We start from the raw sequence: 18,805 nt of genomic DNA on the forward strand, positions 1-18,805 counted from the left end.
ATCAATGAAAAAAATTGTTTGAGATTTTCCTCACCTTCTGTCCATATGATGAAAATATCATCAATATAGCGATAATATCTGTATGGCTTATGTTGTATGCTGTTCAGGAATTTGTCCTCCAGATCAGCCATAAATAAGTTTGCATACTGGGGTGCCATTTTACTTCCCATAGCAGTACCCATACACTGGAGATAGATGTCATTATTGAAAGTGAAGTAGTTGTGTGTAAGAATGAATTCGATGAGCTGTGTAACATCCTCAGCACTGTATGTGTGGTTTGGTGAGGATCATAAGAATCTGTGACATGCATCCTTGTGAGGGATGTTACTATACAGCGATTCTACATCCATAGTGACTAGAAGTGTATTTGGTGGTAATTGTTGTATATTGTTAAGCTTGTTAAGAAAGTCAGTTGTGTCTTGAAGGAAACTCGCAGTATTCATGACTAATGGTTTTAAAATATTTTCTACAAGGGGAGCATGCGCGGCGCGAAACCGGACGGTCGCATGTAACAGACACTACGAGCTCGGCTGAGCCTTCTCATCACTCCCCGGGGCCTTTCAGCGTGGATTTTTTTCCCTTTGATTGACTGATCACCCCCGTGGGACCTTACAGTGTATGCCTACCCCCAAGGGCCACAAGAAAAAGCCCGTACAGCGGTCCCTGACGACTTATCTTCTCCGAGTCAGGGAACAGACTATGTCCCAAGATGGCGCCCGCAGCCCACAGGCCTTCGCAGGAGCCATGGAGAGAGCTGCCTCCCCTCCTGTCTCAACAGACCGCAGTGAGTACACGCCACAGCTGACTAAAGCTGACCTGGAAGACAGCCTTTCCATGATGTATGATAAGATTGCCCGCAAGTTCCAGGCTGAACTCCATAAGTCGACCAACACACTCACTGCTGAAATAGCTGCACTGGGAGGCAGGACCGACATGTTAGAGACTAAACACGATGAGCTTGTTCTAGCTCATGCGGATCTTCGTAAGGAACATGAAACTCTCTCTGGAGGACCTGGACAACCGCAACAGGCGGAACAACCTTCGGGTTCGGGGGGTGCTGGAGACCACCACGGACCTGGCTGCAGCGGTTCAGAAGCTTTTGGCTCCATCCTCCCTGATCATGCCACATCGTCCTTTGCGTGTGACAGGCTCCATAGAGCCCTCAGGCCTAAGCCTACGCCTGATAAACCCCCACAGGATATCGTGATGTGCCTTAAGGACTATGTGGTGAAGGAAACACTTACGTTTTTTATGGGGATTTCCAGTGAGCTAGAAAGAGGTTTTTCAGGCTGCGCGGTCTCTGTCCCTCCTGTTCCCTCTCAGCGAGGGAAGTGAGCAGAGACGCTGGTTCCCGGCCTTTTAAAGCCCTTCGCGCATGCGCACTGGGCACTGCTCATACTCGGGCTTCTGAATGTCAGTGACGTGGCTTCCCAGTACTGCGCATGCGCCTGGGTGATGCCCCTACCTGTGCCCCTTTTAATTGCACCTGGCACGGCAAGCCCCTGCTATGCAGGGTGTGAGGGGTTAGCTCGGTAGTGGGTGTGGGTGACCCCTTTGGGGGGTTCGTTACACAGAGAGACAGCCGAGGAGTGGTTGAAAACAACGGTCTATGGTTTATTCTTCCAATTTGCTGGAAACAAGTGCAAGCATCCAAACAGCATAAATCAAACAAACATAAAATAAACCCTGGCCACTTGGGGCGTCTACCTTCACAACACTGGAACCTACCTATGGTGTCTGTCCCAACCTACTGCTGGACAGACACTGCTGGTCATACAGCAGAAGACCAATAGTCCATTTGTTTTCTTTTCACACAGAAAAAGTCCACCACCTCACCTTCAGAAGTCTCTCAGCTCACTGCTCTCGGACACAGCTTCAGGAGGCAGCAATCAGTAGTCATCCTCTGACTAACTTATAGAGGCCTTAATTGCCTCATCCTGAATAGCTGAAGCCTTTTCAACATCCTAACACCTTTCTGGCTACCTCTCGCAGCCGACACCCTATAGTAATTGGTGAATTGTCTAAACAAGGTGGAAACGTATCTCCCGTCTGTGATAACACCCACAGATTTACCTGACTTCCTGTCACATACCCCCCCTCTTGTTTCAACCCTAGGGTTGGGACACAGGTTGCCAGGCACTGCTCTTGACTCTCACTGATAAGCCTCCTAGTATCTTCCCAAGTAATGTTCAGTCCATTCAATTCTTTGTCTGCTTCAGCTGCCAGAGATAAATCCTTCTGAGCAATCTGCTTTGCTTTGTCCATCAGCCACTGTCTTTCATGCTGGTATGAGTTAATTTCATCCTCCAGTTCATTAAAAAATGTTAACCTTTGTTGAAATGCTTGTAGGGTTGGCTCTTTCTTTAAGTCTGTTAGCTTGTCTATATACACTTGTTTTGGCTGATCCTCTCCATCTTAATATAGCCAATTCTCTGTATCTTCAAGCTTCAGGATGAAACTGTTTCTGTCATTTTCATTGACAAATTTCTCATAAATGCCACACAGCTTGTCCCTCATCTCATATACATATTCATTAACTGCATTTTTGGCATCATTTCGCTCCTTCTCAAGTTTGTCCTGCATAACCATCTTTCCCTCATTTTCCAAAAACAAGTTCAACGTATCCCGTCCTATCTACCCTGGAGGATAGTGATCAATAGGCAACTCAGTTGTGTTAGTCTTAACTTTAATGTCTTCAACAGTCTTGAGCAGCCTCCCTCTGCAATCAATAAATAATTTCCACAAAGCTTCAAGAATCTCTGCTTCACTTAGCTTTGTTCCAAGTAATGTCTGTACTTTTTCTAGTGGATCTGATTTGTCTTTATCCAAGCTGACTGCTCCCACTACTGTTTCTTTTAAGGTTTGAAGGACTCCTAGAGAGTCCGCATGTATTCTTAAGAAGTCTCCTAATTTGGACAGGGATTCTTGATGTCTTTCTGTGACTTGAGTTGCTTCTTCATACAGTTGTACACAATCATTGACTCTTTGTTGTAAAAGGGAATGATCTTCTTTCTTGAGCTTGGCTTGCTCTAAGATGCTGCGCAGAGGGCCTTCACTTCGCGACAACAGGCTGTCACACATTTCTTCAAAGTGACCCCTGTTCATTTTTCCAGAGACATCAATATCATTCATAAAACATTCAATATTTAGAGGCAGATCTGAAGCATTTGCACTCATCAACTTCTTGAGCTTTTCGCACTCCTGAGCGAGTGGAAGTAAAGGCCTAATATTTGATTTGATATCCAGTTTATATTTCTTGCCAAATTCTTCACAGAAGTAGCCAAGCAGAACATCATCAAATTTCCTTCCACCAACATATGGGTCAAAGGCAGTAGCTAGTACTTTAAGTTTTCCTTTGTTAAATGCACACACAGCGACTTGATATGCAGAATGTCCCAGGTCCACAAAAACCACAATCCTTGGCTTTTCTTCTGGTGCTGGTAGATCTTGTTTATAGATTCCATATGCAAGTGCCACTGCAGTAGTTTCATTAATTAGCCATAGACAGTTGAGCCCAGCGATCTGTGTGGTATCCATTACAGTCTCTCTGCATCAGTGAAGAAGCATGGAACTGCAACAACACAGTCTACTACAGGCTTCTTCAATGCACTTTCTGCTATTGCATTACTTTTCCCTTGTATTTCCTTGATTTGGTTGAATTGCATATCTGCTGAAATATTTGACCATTCAAGGTCACCTAATTCCTTTTCTTTATCTGAACTCCACATGGAATGCATCTCAAAATCACGATCAAACTTCTGCCACCTGTCTTTCACCAGTTCCATTTTGGTAATATTCTCGGAAAGGCACTTATTAATCTGCTTCACGTTTTCATCAACAGCCTTAGTTTTCTCCATTAGGTGGTGTTTGCTTTTTTCTACAAGCTTTATATCACTTGACTTCTTCACCAGACTTTCAGCCTGAACTGAGAGATCATCACTTTTCTTACACAGCTCCTTTGCTTGCTGAAGTTCTAATGATACATTTTCCAGTGCTTGAAGTTTTTGAAGGAGCTGTTTAATCCAGAGGGATGATTGAAACAACATGTCATCAAATTTCTGATGCTCACTCAGGACAGACCCCAAAACACCAATCCTTTTAGAAACTGCATCAGGCAAACTATCCCATCTTTGGGACAGATCCTCTGTTGCCTGTAATTCCTCTTCAGGTTCTTCCAACTGAGTCTTCATTTCTTCTACTTGCTGTTCTAAGACTCGCTTAGACTTCTCTAGCTCATGAACGCTTTTCGCAACATCATCCTTGGAGCTGACCAAATCTTCCATCTCTGTACGCAGCTGTTTGTTAACTCTTTCTAGTTCAGCCTTAAGCTCTACAGCTTCCTCCAAGGAGCGAGCCAAGAACAGGGCTTTGGTCTCTTTCTCACGAGCCTCTGCTTCTGCACGGTCACGTTCTTCTGCATATTTTGCAGAAACAGTCTTCTCCTCACCAGGCATCTGATCAAACTTCTTCTGCTTCTTCTCCGGGTTGGACACAATCAGACGCTGGTGATCAAGATCCACACTAAGTTCATCCAGTTCCTGCTGAAGTCTTGTCTTTGTCTTCTCAAGCTTGTCATAAGCAGCTGCCTTTTCCTCATAGCGTTGATTAGCAGCTTCAAGGTCTTTCTGCAGTTTCTTTTTCACCTCTTCAACATTTTCTAATGAACCAATGCTTTCTTCCATTCGCTTTTTCATATCCGCTATCTGAGCTTGCAGTGTTGGGACTTGCTTCGATAGGTTTTTCTTTGCTCTGCATAAGAGCCTTCACCTCATTGGCTAGTTCATTACGCTCACTTTCAAGCGCTTGTTTGGCCTTTTCCAAGTTTCCTTTTACCCGTTTTGTCTGTTCCCACTGTTCAGAAAGTTCTTCAACAGCTTGTACATGCTTCTGTCTGAGCTCATGCATTTGGCCTTCATAAAGCCGAGCCTTCTCTTCCAAATTTTTCTTCAAGTGTGATACCTCCTTGCACTCTACACAATCTCCAACAGTGCTTAAAATCTTCTCATTCCGAAAAGTCGGTATGTTACTGGCCTGACTCCCAGACTCGGTCTGCTGTTGAGCTGCAAAGCTCCGCTGAAAATCCGCATTTGACTTAACCAGTTGTTTCAGTATTTCCTCCATTTTGGATTTACTTTAACTGCCCGCGGCACTCCACCAGGTGTGAGGGGTTAGCTTGGTAGCGGGTGTGGGTGACCCCTTTGGGGGGGGTTCGTTACACAGAGAGACAGCCGAGGAGTGGTTGAAAACAACGGTCTATGGTTTACTCTTCCAATTTGCTGGAAACAAGGGCAAGCATCCAAACAGCATAAATCAAACAAACATAAAATAAACCCTGGCCACACAGTGCATCTCCTTCAAACCTTAGATGGCCTGATTATACCAGAAGAAGCTTTCCTTATTACAGTTGATGTAGAGTCACTCTATAATTACATCCTACACAACAAAGGAATAGAGATGATAAAACTCACATTGAGACAACAAAGTGAACATGACAAAAAGTTCAACGATTACATCATAATGATGCTCGAGTACATCCTGAATCACAATTTCTTTATCTTCAATGGCTCATACTACTTACAAACGTGTGGTGTAGCTATGGGCACGAGCTGTGCACCATCATATGCCAATAATTACCTGGGAGTATGGGAGCAGGAGTTCCTGGCAAAGGAGGAAAACAGTATTTTTGTGAATAACATTCTATTATGGCAGCAATTTATAGATGACATTTTCATTATCTGGACGGGACCCGAAAATCTAATAAAAGATTGCCTTAAAGCCATGAATACAAATAATTACAACATGTTTTTTACACTGAACTATGACAAAACCAAAATCTCCTTCTTAGACACATGGATATTCAAGGACAAAGATGGCTCAATAAAAACAACACTCTACAGGAAAGAAACAGCGGGGAATACGATTCTACATGCATCGAGTTTCCACCCAACATCCCTTAAAAAGGCGATTCCATACAGCCAGTACTTGAGACTGAAAAGAAATAGTACAAGTGAAGAAGACTTCCAAAAAGAAGCTAACCTCCTTACAACAAGACTAAGAAAAAGAGGATATACTAAGACCACCCTAAGAAAGGCGTACAACAGAGTAAAGAAAAAAGACAGACATGAAATTCTATTCAAAACTAAAGATGCTAACAAACCAAAGGAACAAGAAGAAAAAACTTGCATAATCATGAGATTCACAAACGAACATCAGAAAATCAAAAACATTCTAGAAAAACACTGGTCTAGTCTAAAAGAGGACCCCACTGTTAAGCACTTCATATCAGATAACGCACAAGTTACTTACAGGAAAGCAGGTTCTTTGAAACAAAACCTAACCCACAGTGAATACAAGGAAACGAAAAAGGACCCCTGTAAGGACAAGGGCACGTTTCCGTGCGGTAGCTGCGCACAATGCAGCGTTATAAAAAGATGCACTAATACCATACTCCCAAATGGAGAAACCTTTAAACCTCGCCACTTTGTAAATTGTAAAACAAGAGGAGTGGTATATCTGATGAGGTGTGAGTGTGGAGCCTATTACGTGGGAAAAACAAAACAAGAAATGGGTAAGCGAGTAAACAAACATATCCACAGTATGCAGATATGCAACTTTTATCTACCCTTGGGCAGACATGTGGCATACGATCATAAAAACAAAATGCCCAAAGTTACCTTTATTGCTCTGGAAAGAATCCACATACCACACCGAGGAGTGGACTGGAATAAAAGGCTATTACAGATGGAAATGAGATGGATTAAATGCCTTCAGGCAACAAAACGGCCTGGGTTGAACGAAACTGAAAGCTTTCGCCCGTTTCTAGAGGGTTTCTCATCTGGTAAAACAGATTAAAAACCAACCAATCAAAGAACATAATGACATACTTCAAACTCCTTATCCCTCTCTCTCCTTGTATTTACTCACATTATGTGACCCACCAATGCGACCCATCAATGCGACTTACCAACATGACATCCTGAGGACCTCTCAGGAAAAAACAAAAATGTGGGCCCTAAATGAATCATCCCATCCATTCATAAAGCAATTTCTAACTGACCGATATCTTTGTGGTCCCCTATCTAGACTGTATCTTTTGCAGAAAACCCACCCTACTAAGGGTCCTATGCACACTGTAGTGCATATAACATATCACCCTGGAAAGGATTCTTGGCACGATCTAGCCAATGTGACTGACCCCATTAAATTTTCCACAATGTCCAAATCCTGGGCTGTTATCTTATATTTTGACTGCTGTTAAAACTGCATACTGAATGCTAGTTTGTGGCAATGTCATTACTGATTATTGTATATGGTTTTATTAATGAAGATTACTGCATTTATCTGCCTCACTTCATTTGCAACTACCTGTGCCCCTTTTAATTGCACCTGGCACGGCAAGCCCCTGCTATGCAGGGGTTAAACTGGGCGAATAACACTCTCCTCCCCTGACCCCCGTCAGGAGATAGCGGCTCCTCCCACCCGTGTCAGCGGCCGTTGTTCCGTGAAAAAACCATACCCGTGAGAAAACCATACCCTCGTCACTTCCGGTGCACCTACGGAGGGTATGGATTTCTCACGCTAGTTACACTTGCGGCGGTTACATTATAACAGCTCCTCTGCAAAATGGCTCATCTCCGCTCCTTCCCCTGTCACTTGCCTGCTCTCAGGTAATAAATAAAAAAGCGGATCACGGAGCCGCTATCGCCGTCATTTACATCTCATACACCCCCCACCACTTTTATATTTATTAGGCGAGATCAGGCAAGTCACAGGGATAGGAGAGGAGATTATTGATGTTGCAGCCGAACAGTTTTAATGTTATCGCCGCAAGTATAACATTACACACAGTGCCGTGACAATTTCCTACCCTCCGAGCATGCGCACTTGTCAAATTTTTTGCTGTTCAATTACGTATCCTGGGCTCTGGGCTCTGAGCATGCGCACTGCTGCGCTGCTCAGCTGTTTGAGAAAGGAAGTGACGAGGGTATGGAAATCTAACGAGGTATGGAATTCTAACGTTACACCGTAAACGTCGGATCGGCTCCCGCTGCGTGCGCATCACCCAGACGCATGCGCAGTACTGGGAAGCCATGTCATCAACATTCAGAAGCCCGAGTACGTCCAGCGCCCAGTGCACATGCGTGAAGGGCTTTAAAAGGCTGGGGAACCGGCGTCTCTGCTCACTTCCCTCGCTGAGTGGAACAGGAGGGACAGAGACCACGCAGACTGAAAAACCTCTTTTTAGCTCACTGGAAATCCCCATACAAAACGTAAGTGTTTATGTGGACCCACTATCCACCAATACTCTCTGAAGTCACAACTAAACATTGTCTCACTTACCAAATAAATAAAACCACCTAAATGACTACAAACATTTATATGGCTATTTCTTCCACACATCAGAAATATCAAGTACAGGGGAAGCAACTACAAGAATTCCATATGACCCTGGAATGGACATATGACTGCAACACTTTGTTTGCAGCAACAACTTGTAAGCCCAATCTTGACTTTTATACTTCCCAAAAAAGATTTCTGAGTAATTGTAACATCCATCTTTATTACATATAACCATATATATATACTATTTCAGGCTGCATTCACTCCGGCTCCTGTTGCAATTATATAAGGACACGGGGAAGGTTGCAGAAAAGAGGCTAAACCTATGTATGTATGTATAATTTATGTATCATTGTCACTTTTTGTGACTCAAACACTGTATATACCTTCAATAACTAATGGTTATTGTCGTAATTGCAGACTGGGTGACAAAACCTTTGAAAAAGGCTATAATTAGCCGAAACGCATCAGCATCTGGATGACCTCTGTGAACAACTATTCCTGAACTACCTACAGGAAACACAGAGACAACATCCATATCCATGTCACCATACTCACACATGTCACAGATTCTCTTTTGAATCCCCCTCTTCTACTCTTTTCACTCTTGGGCCCTTAACCCAAGCACTTATTCACACAGTATATGTATTTATGTATACTCTATGCTAAATAAATTCATTGTTTTTATATATATTGGTGTATATCATCACTTGCCCATAAAGTCCCATCCCCTTGGCCTGAGGCACCAGAATACTCCCTATTATATATACAGGGACAGAGGCAAAACCTACTATAAGCTCTCTGAGGTCTAAACCCCCCCCAGACATACTTCGATATACAGGAAACCGACTGACCGATGCAGCTATCTCCACAAATCCAGTTTCCATCCCCAACACACTAAACGGGCCATCATACACAGCCAGGCCATCAGATACCACCGAATATGTTCAGACCCAGAAGACAGAGATAAACATCTCAGAACACTAGCAAACTCCTTCCGTAAGAAAGGTTACAAAAACAAAACCATCAACACCAGCATAAACACAGCCTTGAAAACCCAAAGAGAAAATCTTCTCCAATACAAAGAGAAAAAAACAAATAACTGTGTACCTCTAGTCACCACATACAACCCAGCACTAGAAGGGATAAGAAAGATAATCAAAGATTTACAACCCATCATAACAGAAGATGAAACTCTGAAAGGAATATTCCAACAACCTCCAATACTGGCTTTCAGACAACCACCCAACCTCAGACATAAACTAATCAGCAGAAAACTTCATTCTGGTTATGAAGTCACAGATAACGGGAGCAAACCCTGCCATAAAAAATGCTGCAAACTGTGCAACCAGATCAATCTGTCTAAAAGTGTCACACACACAAATGGGACCTTCAATATAATAGGATCATACAACTGCACCTCCAGTAATGTTGTGTACCTCATCCAATGCAAAAGATGTAGCAAAGGATCTTATGTAGGCGAAACAGGACAGAAGTTGCAAGCAAGGATGAATTTGCACAGACATACCATCAAGGAACATAAAGAAGATAGTTTCTGCACACCTGTGGGACATCATTTTTCTCAACCGGACCACACTATAGAAGACCTCAATGTTTTAGTTCTTAAAGGGAATTTCAGAACTATCCAGGAAATGAAAACTTTTGAATTAGGAATGATACTTCTTTTTGCCACAAAAAATAACGGCTTAAATTTAGATATGGGTTTCCTTACTCATTATCCCACAGTTTTACGACCCCCTCTGTGACTATCCCCCCCCCCCCCCACCTTCCCCCCTGTCTTCAGCTCTCCCTCTGTCTTATCTCACTAACTATGCTAGTTTTATTACCATTGCCAGTTACATTTGTTTATGTTTGTTTGGTTTTCTCTTTTTTTCCTTTGGCTTAGAGATTTTGTGTTTTTTTTACCATTCTGCTAAACATTTTGTGAATCAGTACTGCTTGGATTTTGAAGAAGGGGACATACCCCGAAAGCTTGTCCTGAAAAATTGTATGTTAGTGCAAATAAAAAAGTATCACGGACAGTACCTAAAAAAAGTTTGAAATATCCAACAAATTTCGTTCCACTTCATGATTGTGTCCCACTTGTTGATTCTTCACAAAAAATTACAGTTTTATATCTTTATGTTTGAAGCCTGAAATGTGGCAAAAGGTCGAAAAGTTCAAGGGGGCCGAATACTTTCGCAAGGCACTGTATGTTCCCAGTGCTGTTTGCCTTACCTTGTAATGATAGGCACACATGTCGTGGCTGCAGTTTGTAGTGTCATGGTTCATCAATCTCCTATGTCCATGTATTCATTCACCTAGCTTGACCCTTTTTGCTAAAGGAACAGGCCACCTCCTTTTCCAGGTCATGTTGTGTCCAGTGCATGCCTTAACATTTTTGCACTCCCCCCTGGACAGTGTCACAATCTTTTCCCAACTTCAGCTTCCAGAGAAACATTGAGAATCCTGTTCTCCCTGGTCAATACTGCAGACACTGAGCGGTACCAGAGGCCAAGCCCTGAAGTCTGGTGGCCCATATACCTCTAGAGATCAACAGGAAAAATCATGATGCTCTCAACTTTTCTTCTGCCTCCCCCCATCCCCCAACAAAGAAAAGTTAGGCCCAGTTGCTACTAATAACAGAAACTTTATTGGGAGACAAGTTTTAACTTCAATAGGGATGTCTACCCTTTGTCAGCAACTCTGCTCTAATTGAGGGAAGGAATGCTCACACCATCTCTATTATATCACACTGCCATCATTTTGCGCTATCATTTGAAGAAATAACTTGAATCCTCACCCCCTGCCCTAGTCATAGAAGCACTGAGGAGCCCAAGTACCAGTCACTTACATCTTTAGCCTAAACTTTTTCCCTTTTCCGAAAAAAAATTCTCCCCAATTCAATCCCAATCTTTACTGTGACTCCACAGGCTCCTGACACACCTGTTATATGTCCCCCTATCCAGGGAGTGACAAAGCATTCTCACTAAAACAGCTAGGGTAAAACCATCCTAAAGGACCCAACAAACATATAAGGGGTATATTAAAAGTGAGGTAAGATAAATAATGTAATAATCAAAAACATTTGCTTATTGAAAACACATCATTTAAGTCACAAGTACAGACCTTCAAAAGGTGGGTAGCTACTGCTGCTGCTTCAACTAATAATATTGGCAAGCTGCTGTCATATTTATGATATTAGTTTCAAAAACTGTAATTAAAAGCCAGTAAGTTCTAATTCTTGCTTAGGCTAAAAAAAAAGCAACACCACATCCATAATTGATTGTGAATGTAACCCTGTTAGAGAGGTTTCCCATAATTTCCTATTCTGGTGGCCATGTTTTTGCTAGGTCAATAGAGAAAGAACACCCAAACAGAGCCACAGCCAAAAGAAAAAAAAAAAAAACTGGCAGATGCTTTGTCCATTCTCTTCTCTACCCAAAAGATTCAAAAAAGAAGAGGGAGGTGTAGTGTATTGTGAGTGTAATTTATGTATACATATATATATCTATATATATATATATATATATAGATAGATAGATAGATAGATAGATAGATAGATAGATAGATAGATAGATAGATAGATAGGTATATCTATCTATCTATCTATCTATCTATATATATATATATATATATATATATATATATATATATATATATACATACATACACACACACACACAATATCTCACAAAAGTGAGTACACCCCTCACATTTTTGTAAATATTTTATTATCTCTTTTCATGTGACAACACTGAAGAGATGACACTTTGCTACAATGTAAAGTAGTGAGTGTACAGCTTGTATAAGGGTCCTTTCACACGGTCCGCATCCGCTGGTGGACTCCGTGTTGCTCAGTGGGGGATCGAACCCCCGATCCCCGCTGAGCAGGCGGATGACACCTCCGTGTGCGGAGACGGAGCGGTCAGATCCCCGCTATCCTCTTTGGGGAGATCGGATGAGAATGGCCCGCCTGTCCGTTCTCATCCGATCTCCCCATAGAGTTTCCATCCATCAGGATTTCACAGATAGGATCGGAAGCGGATGGCAGCGGGTGTCAGCGGAGTTGCCTCCGCTGACATCCGCTGCCCTATAAGGATGCATAGAGCATCCTATCAGGTCCGCCTGAAAAACTGACAGGCAGATTAGATCAGATCGTTCGTGTGAAAGGACCCTAACAGTGTAAATTTGCTGTCCCCTCAAAATAACTCAACACACAGCCAATAATGTCTAAACCGCTGGCAACAAAAGTGAGTACACCCCTAAGCGAACATGTCCAAATTGGGCCCAGTTAGCCATTTTCCCTCCTCCTCAGTGTCATGGGACTTGGTAGTGTTACAGGATCTCATGTATGAATGGGGAGAAGGTGTGTTAAATTTGGTGTTATTGCTCTCACTTTCTCATACTGGTCACTGGAAGTTCAAAATGGCACCTCATGGCAAAGAACTCTCTGAGGATCTGAAAAAAGAATTGTTGCTCTACAGAAAGATGGGATACTGTGACGTAGTGGTGGGCTTGAGCACTATATGGCCATATGGTGGGACCAAATCCCCATTTTTATTTATGGATTGTCTTCAGATTTGGTGGTAATTTCTTTTGCATGTGTGCGCTATTCTTTTTTAATCTACAGAAAGATGGCCTAGGCTATAAGAAGATTGCCAAGACCCTGAAACTGAACTGCAGCACGGTGGCCAAAACCATACAGCGGTTTACCAGGACAGGTTCCACTCAGAACTGGCCTCGCCATGGTCGACCAAAGACGTTGAGTGCACGTGCTCAGTGTCATATCCAGAGGTTGTCCTTGGGATGCTTTGGATGAATTCGAGCGAAGACTGCAAGCCAGGCCTTCTCGTCCAACATCAGTGCCTAACCTCACAAATGCGCTTCTGGAAGAATGCTCACACATTCCCATAGACACACTCCTAAACATTGTGGACAGCCTTCCTGTTTTCCCAGAAAAGTTGAAGCTGTTATAGCTGCAAAGGTATAACAGCTGAGGTATCCCAGAAGAGTTGAAGCCGTTATAGCTTCAATATTGAGTTGGGTGGACCAACTCAATATTTAACCCTACTTACTAAGACTGGGATGCCATTAGAGTTCATGTGCATGTAAAGGCAGGTATTCCAATACTTTTGACAATATAGTGTAGATTGAGGGTTTAGGTATACTTTAAATGATATATGATTGATTCATTCGCCAATAAAAAACAATTTTTTGTTCTTTGTATAAGTACAGTGATTGGATAAAGGTGGATTATTTGTTCTCAGACTTTAAATTTCACTTGTAGCTTGTATTGGATCCAAGAAATACCTTCTTATTCTGTCATGTGAGTCAAATATTTACTGAGCATTTTTTTATGGTCTGAAGAACTCATAATAACAGGAGGCAGAGTGACAATGGGCAAAAGACCTTGGGCGTCATCATTAGGGATGATCGAACGGTTCGGGTCGACCATCGGTTCGACCCAAACATTGGGTGTTCGAAATTCGGCTGAATTCGGTCACCAGAACCGCCTAAAATGCAATGGGACAGGAACAGGGCTTTAAAAGCCCGTGATTGGCCCAGAAACGTCAGTAAAAGCCAATGAGGGGGCAGGAGTCTGCTAGGAACTACGGGGTCCAGAGGCCAATCAGGAGTGAATACGCCCCCCAGTATATAACATAGCCCTGCCTAACCTTTAGCACTGTAATACAGAGGCTTTTGAAGAGAGTGGAAGCATTTGTGTTTCTCCTGCTTTGTTACGTTTGCTGCATTGCTTGTAAAGCTCCAGTGTCATTTTGCAAATATCTTCTGCTGTATGGAGCTGTTCTTTTAGTGTGAGGAAAGGGATATGCAGTGTAGTTAGGGTACTATATACCACTATAGTTAGATTCAATAATCTAGTTTTTGTAGGGATAGTTTTAAGTGTCAGGGTTCCGTCTAGTGAGCACGTTGCACTGCTGATTTATCTACAGCAGGTATACGTGCTTGCTAGTCAGCTATTGTGCTATTGTTGGGTGACCCCACTCTGCCATGTCAGGGTGACCGTAGTTTAGGGTGACCTGACTCTGCCATGCCAGGGTGACCCCACTCTGCCATGTCAGGGTGACCGTAGTTTAGGGTGACCTGACTCTGATAAAGCCTCAGTGGCAACTATGCATAAATTAAAATTCATCACAAAAAAAAACAGATTATCTTTCTTCAGTAGCGCATGGATGGTGTTACCCTCCTTTCATAAAGTGCAAATAAATAAAGTGCATAAATTGCATAAATAATCCAAAACATCCAACTAAGCAAGAACAGAGTCCTTCAAAAGTCTTTGTTTATGTAGTGTATTTATTTGCACTTTATGAAAGGAGGGGAACACCATCCCTGCACTACTGAAATTCTAAGAAAAATAATCTTTTTTTTCTGGTTCTGGACATGCTACAGAGCTGAAACTTCACAGGTACACTTTTAGACCCCCCCCCCCCCCCAGACACCCAATCCAAAGAAATCTCATTTTTTTTTCAATAATTTTTTCAATAATTGGCTCTCTATCAAAAACGACAATTTTTAAGAACTTTTTTTTTGCCTGATTCATAGTCCCTGGGGCATGACCCAGAACCCTAGGCACTTTTTAGGGGCATTTATTAGGTTTTAGGGTTTCAAAATGGTGTTTTTTGATTCCCGAAGTTCGGGTCCCATTGATTTCAATGGGGTTCTGGAATCCGAACCGAACTTTCGGGAAGTTCGGGTGTTTTGGTCGAACCAAACTTTTCAAAAGTTCGATCATCCCTAGTCATCATCCTAAACTAAAGAAAGACCACAACAAAGTCAAATCCAGGAACTTTCTGGTAAACGTTTATGAATTTGTTCCCATGGGTGCTGTCCTAAAAACTCTCTGGTTTTTACTTTGTTGTGGTCTGTCTAAAACGTTTTGGCTAGAAATTAACTTTAATAAAGAAGGAAAGAGATTAACTTCAATGTTGAAGAGGTTCAAATACATACTTCTCACATCTGGATATTTCAGTAGAATGAGTAATGAATATCTCAGAGTAGATCCTGAAGTCTCCGTCCCAGCAAAAAACAGGTTCATCACATTGACAAGCAAATTGTTAAGGTTAAATTCTGTATTGAGGTTGTCCTTTTCCTGGAGTGAAAAAAGCAAAAGATGCATTGTCAGAGCTGTATTTAAACATCATCTCTACCCAAATAAAAAGGGAATCACAATACTACATTCTGGATACCACCTTTGAATACTTTTATAACACCCAAAGCAAGAATGTGTTATGAGAGGTAGCATATCCTGAACTTTTTATTCAGATCCCCTTTTCAACTAAACAGACCACCAACAAATCAAAGAGGACATGGCGTGTTTGGGATCCCACCTGCCCAATCCCGCCAGGAGCCTGACACTGCACACACATCAGCGGAGATGTCTTTGTAGAGTGAACAAGTCTACACATCTAAGGGAAGGCTTTCACTGCCAGTAGTCTTTCCTCAATGCCGGTTCGCCCATACATGCTTTAATGAGCTTCTTGCAAGCAAACCAACAACAGGAGCCATAATGACAATCTAAATAGAACACATCCTGAAAAATGTTCACACTAGTCCTAATAATATTTCCACAACATGTGGGGGCACTCAACATGGAGGGGCCAGGAGAGCCAAAGAGGATTCCGAGAAGTGGAGGATCCAGGCTGTTTTGTGCAAAACCAACTGCACAGAGCAGGTAAGTATGACATTTTTGTTATTTAAAAAAACAAAAACCGAGACTTTACAATCACTTTAACTATACTATGATGATACTGCAAATTTAGACGATAAAATGGACCAATTAGGCCCTTTTCACACAGGCAATCCGATCGGGTCCACTTGTCAGTTTTTTAGGTGGAATCTGATTGGAAGGTCCATGCATTGCTTGGGACAGGCGGTTGTAAATGAACCTACCTCTGGGTCCAATCCGGTTCGCTAAAAAAAAAAAAAACGCAAGGGAATATGTACTCTTCTGTTTAGGTGAATCAGATCGGAAGGTAGTCGGGTATAAATACACAGCGGAGTCTGTTTAGAGCAAGAGGGCGCTGTCCTTGTGCACACTCTGCAGAAACTGGAGTGGACACAGATGCCGCTCTGCTTTAACCACTTAAGCCCCGGAAGATTTTACCCCCTTCCTGACCAGGGCCTATTTTGCGATTCGGCACTGCGTGACTTTAACGGACAATTGTTGACAATTGACGCTGTACCCAAACAAATTTGACGTCCTTTTTTTCCCACAAACAGAGCTTTTTTTTGGTGGTATTTGATCACCTGTGCGATTTTTTGATCATGCGCTATAAACAAAAAAAGAGCGACAATTTTGCAAAAATAACAATATTTTTCACATTTTTTATATGAAATTCCCTTTCAAAAAATGTAAAAATCATCATTTTTTAACATTTTAGGCCAATTTTGTTTTTACCATATGTTTGGTAAAAAAAATAGCAAAAAGCGTATTTTGATTGGTTTGCGCAAAAGTTATTGTGTTTACTAACTAAGGGAAAGATTTTTGTCATTTTTATTCTTTTTTTTTTTTAACGAGTAACAGCGGCGATCTGCGATTTTTTGCGGGACTGCGACATTGCGGAGGACAGATCGGACCCTTGACTGACATTTTGGGGGTACCAGTGACATTACTACAGTAATCAGTGCTATATATATGCACTGTTACTATAAAAATGACACTGGGAGGGAAGGGGTTAACTTTATTGGAGAGGGAGGGGTTAAGTGTGTCCCTAGGGGCGTGCTTCTAACTGTGATTGGATGTGGCTTTGTGTGTACATAGCAGGACCGTATGATCTGTGCTTTTACACAGGGGAGAATGACAGGCAGCTTTGTTTACATTAGCCGCCTGCCTTTCTCTTGAGAAAGTCACATGTTTGCTGTGACGCAACTAGTCGGGAGAAGCGTCTGACGTCACTTCCGGTCCTCGGCCGAGACCAGAAGTCCTTGAACTTCATTGCCTAGCCGCTGCCACGCTACTTATATGCTGTTTTATGCATAATAAAATGTAAGTGCAACCTTTTATGCCTAAATAAATTTACTTATTGAAACGTACTACACCATGAAGTGCCTCCTTTTGTCGTGGGTTTGAGCTTCAAACCCTATCTAGGATCCTATCCTTTGAAGTCGCCACTTTTTTCCACCAAGGATCAGAGGAGCTTACCTTTTAAAGGAACCATAGTTGGAACCGTTATACCTGCAGAGGTTATCCTACCTTCTCCGCGGCACAAACGCTCTTTCTGAGTGTTTTGGAGGTGAGCGGCCAATTCACTCATTTAAGGATTATAGCTCACCACCACAGTTTTATTGGTTTCCCGCACTTTAAGGAGTTTTTTCCGCACTTTTGGAATTTTTCCTCACCAGCACTTTTTGTTATGAACTTTTAATATCTGTATGGACTGACCCATATATATATATACTTTTTGTATTCTTTATTTTTATCCTATATACTATTTACCTATTCCTTCTGGGTTTATTTAATGCTCCTCATTTGGATATATATTATATATATTTTCTCACTCTTTCACCCTTGTGATTTGTATGGTGCACTTTATCACTTTTTTAGTAGGAGCTATTTCCCTTGCTCCATACTACATTGATTGTTTGATGCACATTTATTATATATTTTATATAATATCTTTTATACATCTCACCATGCACTTTACTTATTTATGATATCTTCACGCACTTTCTACCTCTTGCATATTTGCACGTTATCAATCTTATCCTTGCTATATTGATATTATTATGTGCAGTTGTTTTGCTTGGTTTTAAAGTTATTTATTCTTGCTTTTTATATTATGAGGGGTGATTAAGCGCCGCTTCAATTTATTTATTTATCTTGCTATTTGTATGTGGAGACACTGCTAGGAATTGGCTGCTCATCTGTCTGTGCCCCGTTTTTACATCTATTTTATCCTATTCATTATCTCTCATTTCTTAAATACATCTGGTTGATGGTCAGCGCGTAGGTTTTATTCTATACTACTTTTTGGATCTCACACTGTTTTCTTGTAAATACCACAGAACTTGTTATAATGAACTACAAGCAAGGCAGACCTCACCTCTCTCATCTTTATTAGGAAACAATCAATGTAATCTCTGGGACAGTTCTCATCCAGAGTTGCCTCGTGCGTTCTGATCTGCTTCATCACAAATTCATTCACCTTGTCAAAAATTTTAAACACTGTGTGGTGGCTGCCAGGCAAGAACATGAAGAAACGTGGTGCCAGTTGAAAGATCTAAAGGGGAAAATACAATCTGATAAAAATGAAGAGCAACCAAGACTTGGAGAAGGCAAAAATTGACCACTACCTTTTTGAAGTATGCCAGGGCAAGCAGTTAGAGATAGGGACATTATGACATTACCATTCATGTTGGACTGTACTAACAAGTTTTTCAGTAAATTTGCAACAACTGATTTGAGCCTGGTCTGAAGTTATTGAAAGGGGGGCATGATGGT

At 41.9% G+C, this 18,805-nt stretch overlaps 1 protein-coding gene across 1 annotated transcript in view; it reads right to left on the minus strand.

The window, feature by feature from the left end:
* The window catches only part of LOC309559485 (cytochrome P450 2C23-like), a 101,150-nt gene that overhangs the window by 39,666 nt on the left and 42,679 nt on the right, over nt 1-18,805 (minus strand). The window contains exons 5-6 of the mRNA XM_082262759.1: nt 18,408-18,584; nt 15,313-15,454 (exon numbers count right to left, since the gene is read on the minus strand). Of these exons, the coding sequence (XP_082118885.1) occupies nt 15,313-15,454; nt 18,408-18,584 (319 nt within the window). The remainder of the gene's footprint in view (nt 1-15,312; nt 15,455-18,407; nt 18,585-18,805) is intronic.

The sequence above is a fragment of the Pelophylax lessonae genome (assembly GCF_965119305.1).
Source record: "Pelophylax lessonae genome assembly, chromosome: 7".
NCBI classification, from domain to species: domain Eukaryota; kingdom Metazoa; phylum Chordata; class Amphibia; order Anura; family Ranidae; genus Pelophylax; species Pelophylax lessonae.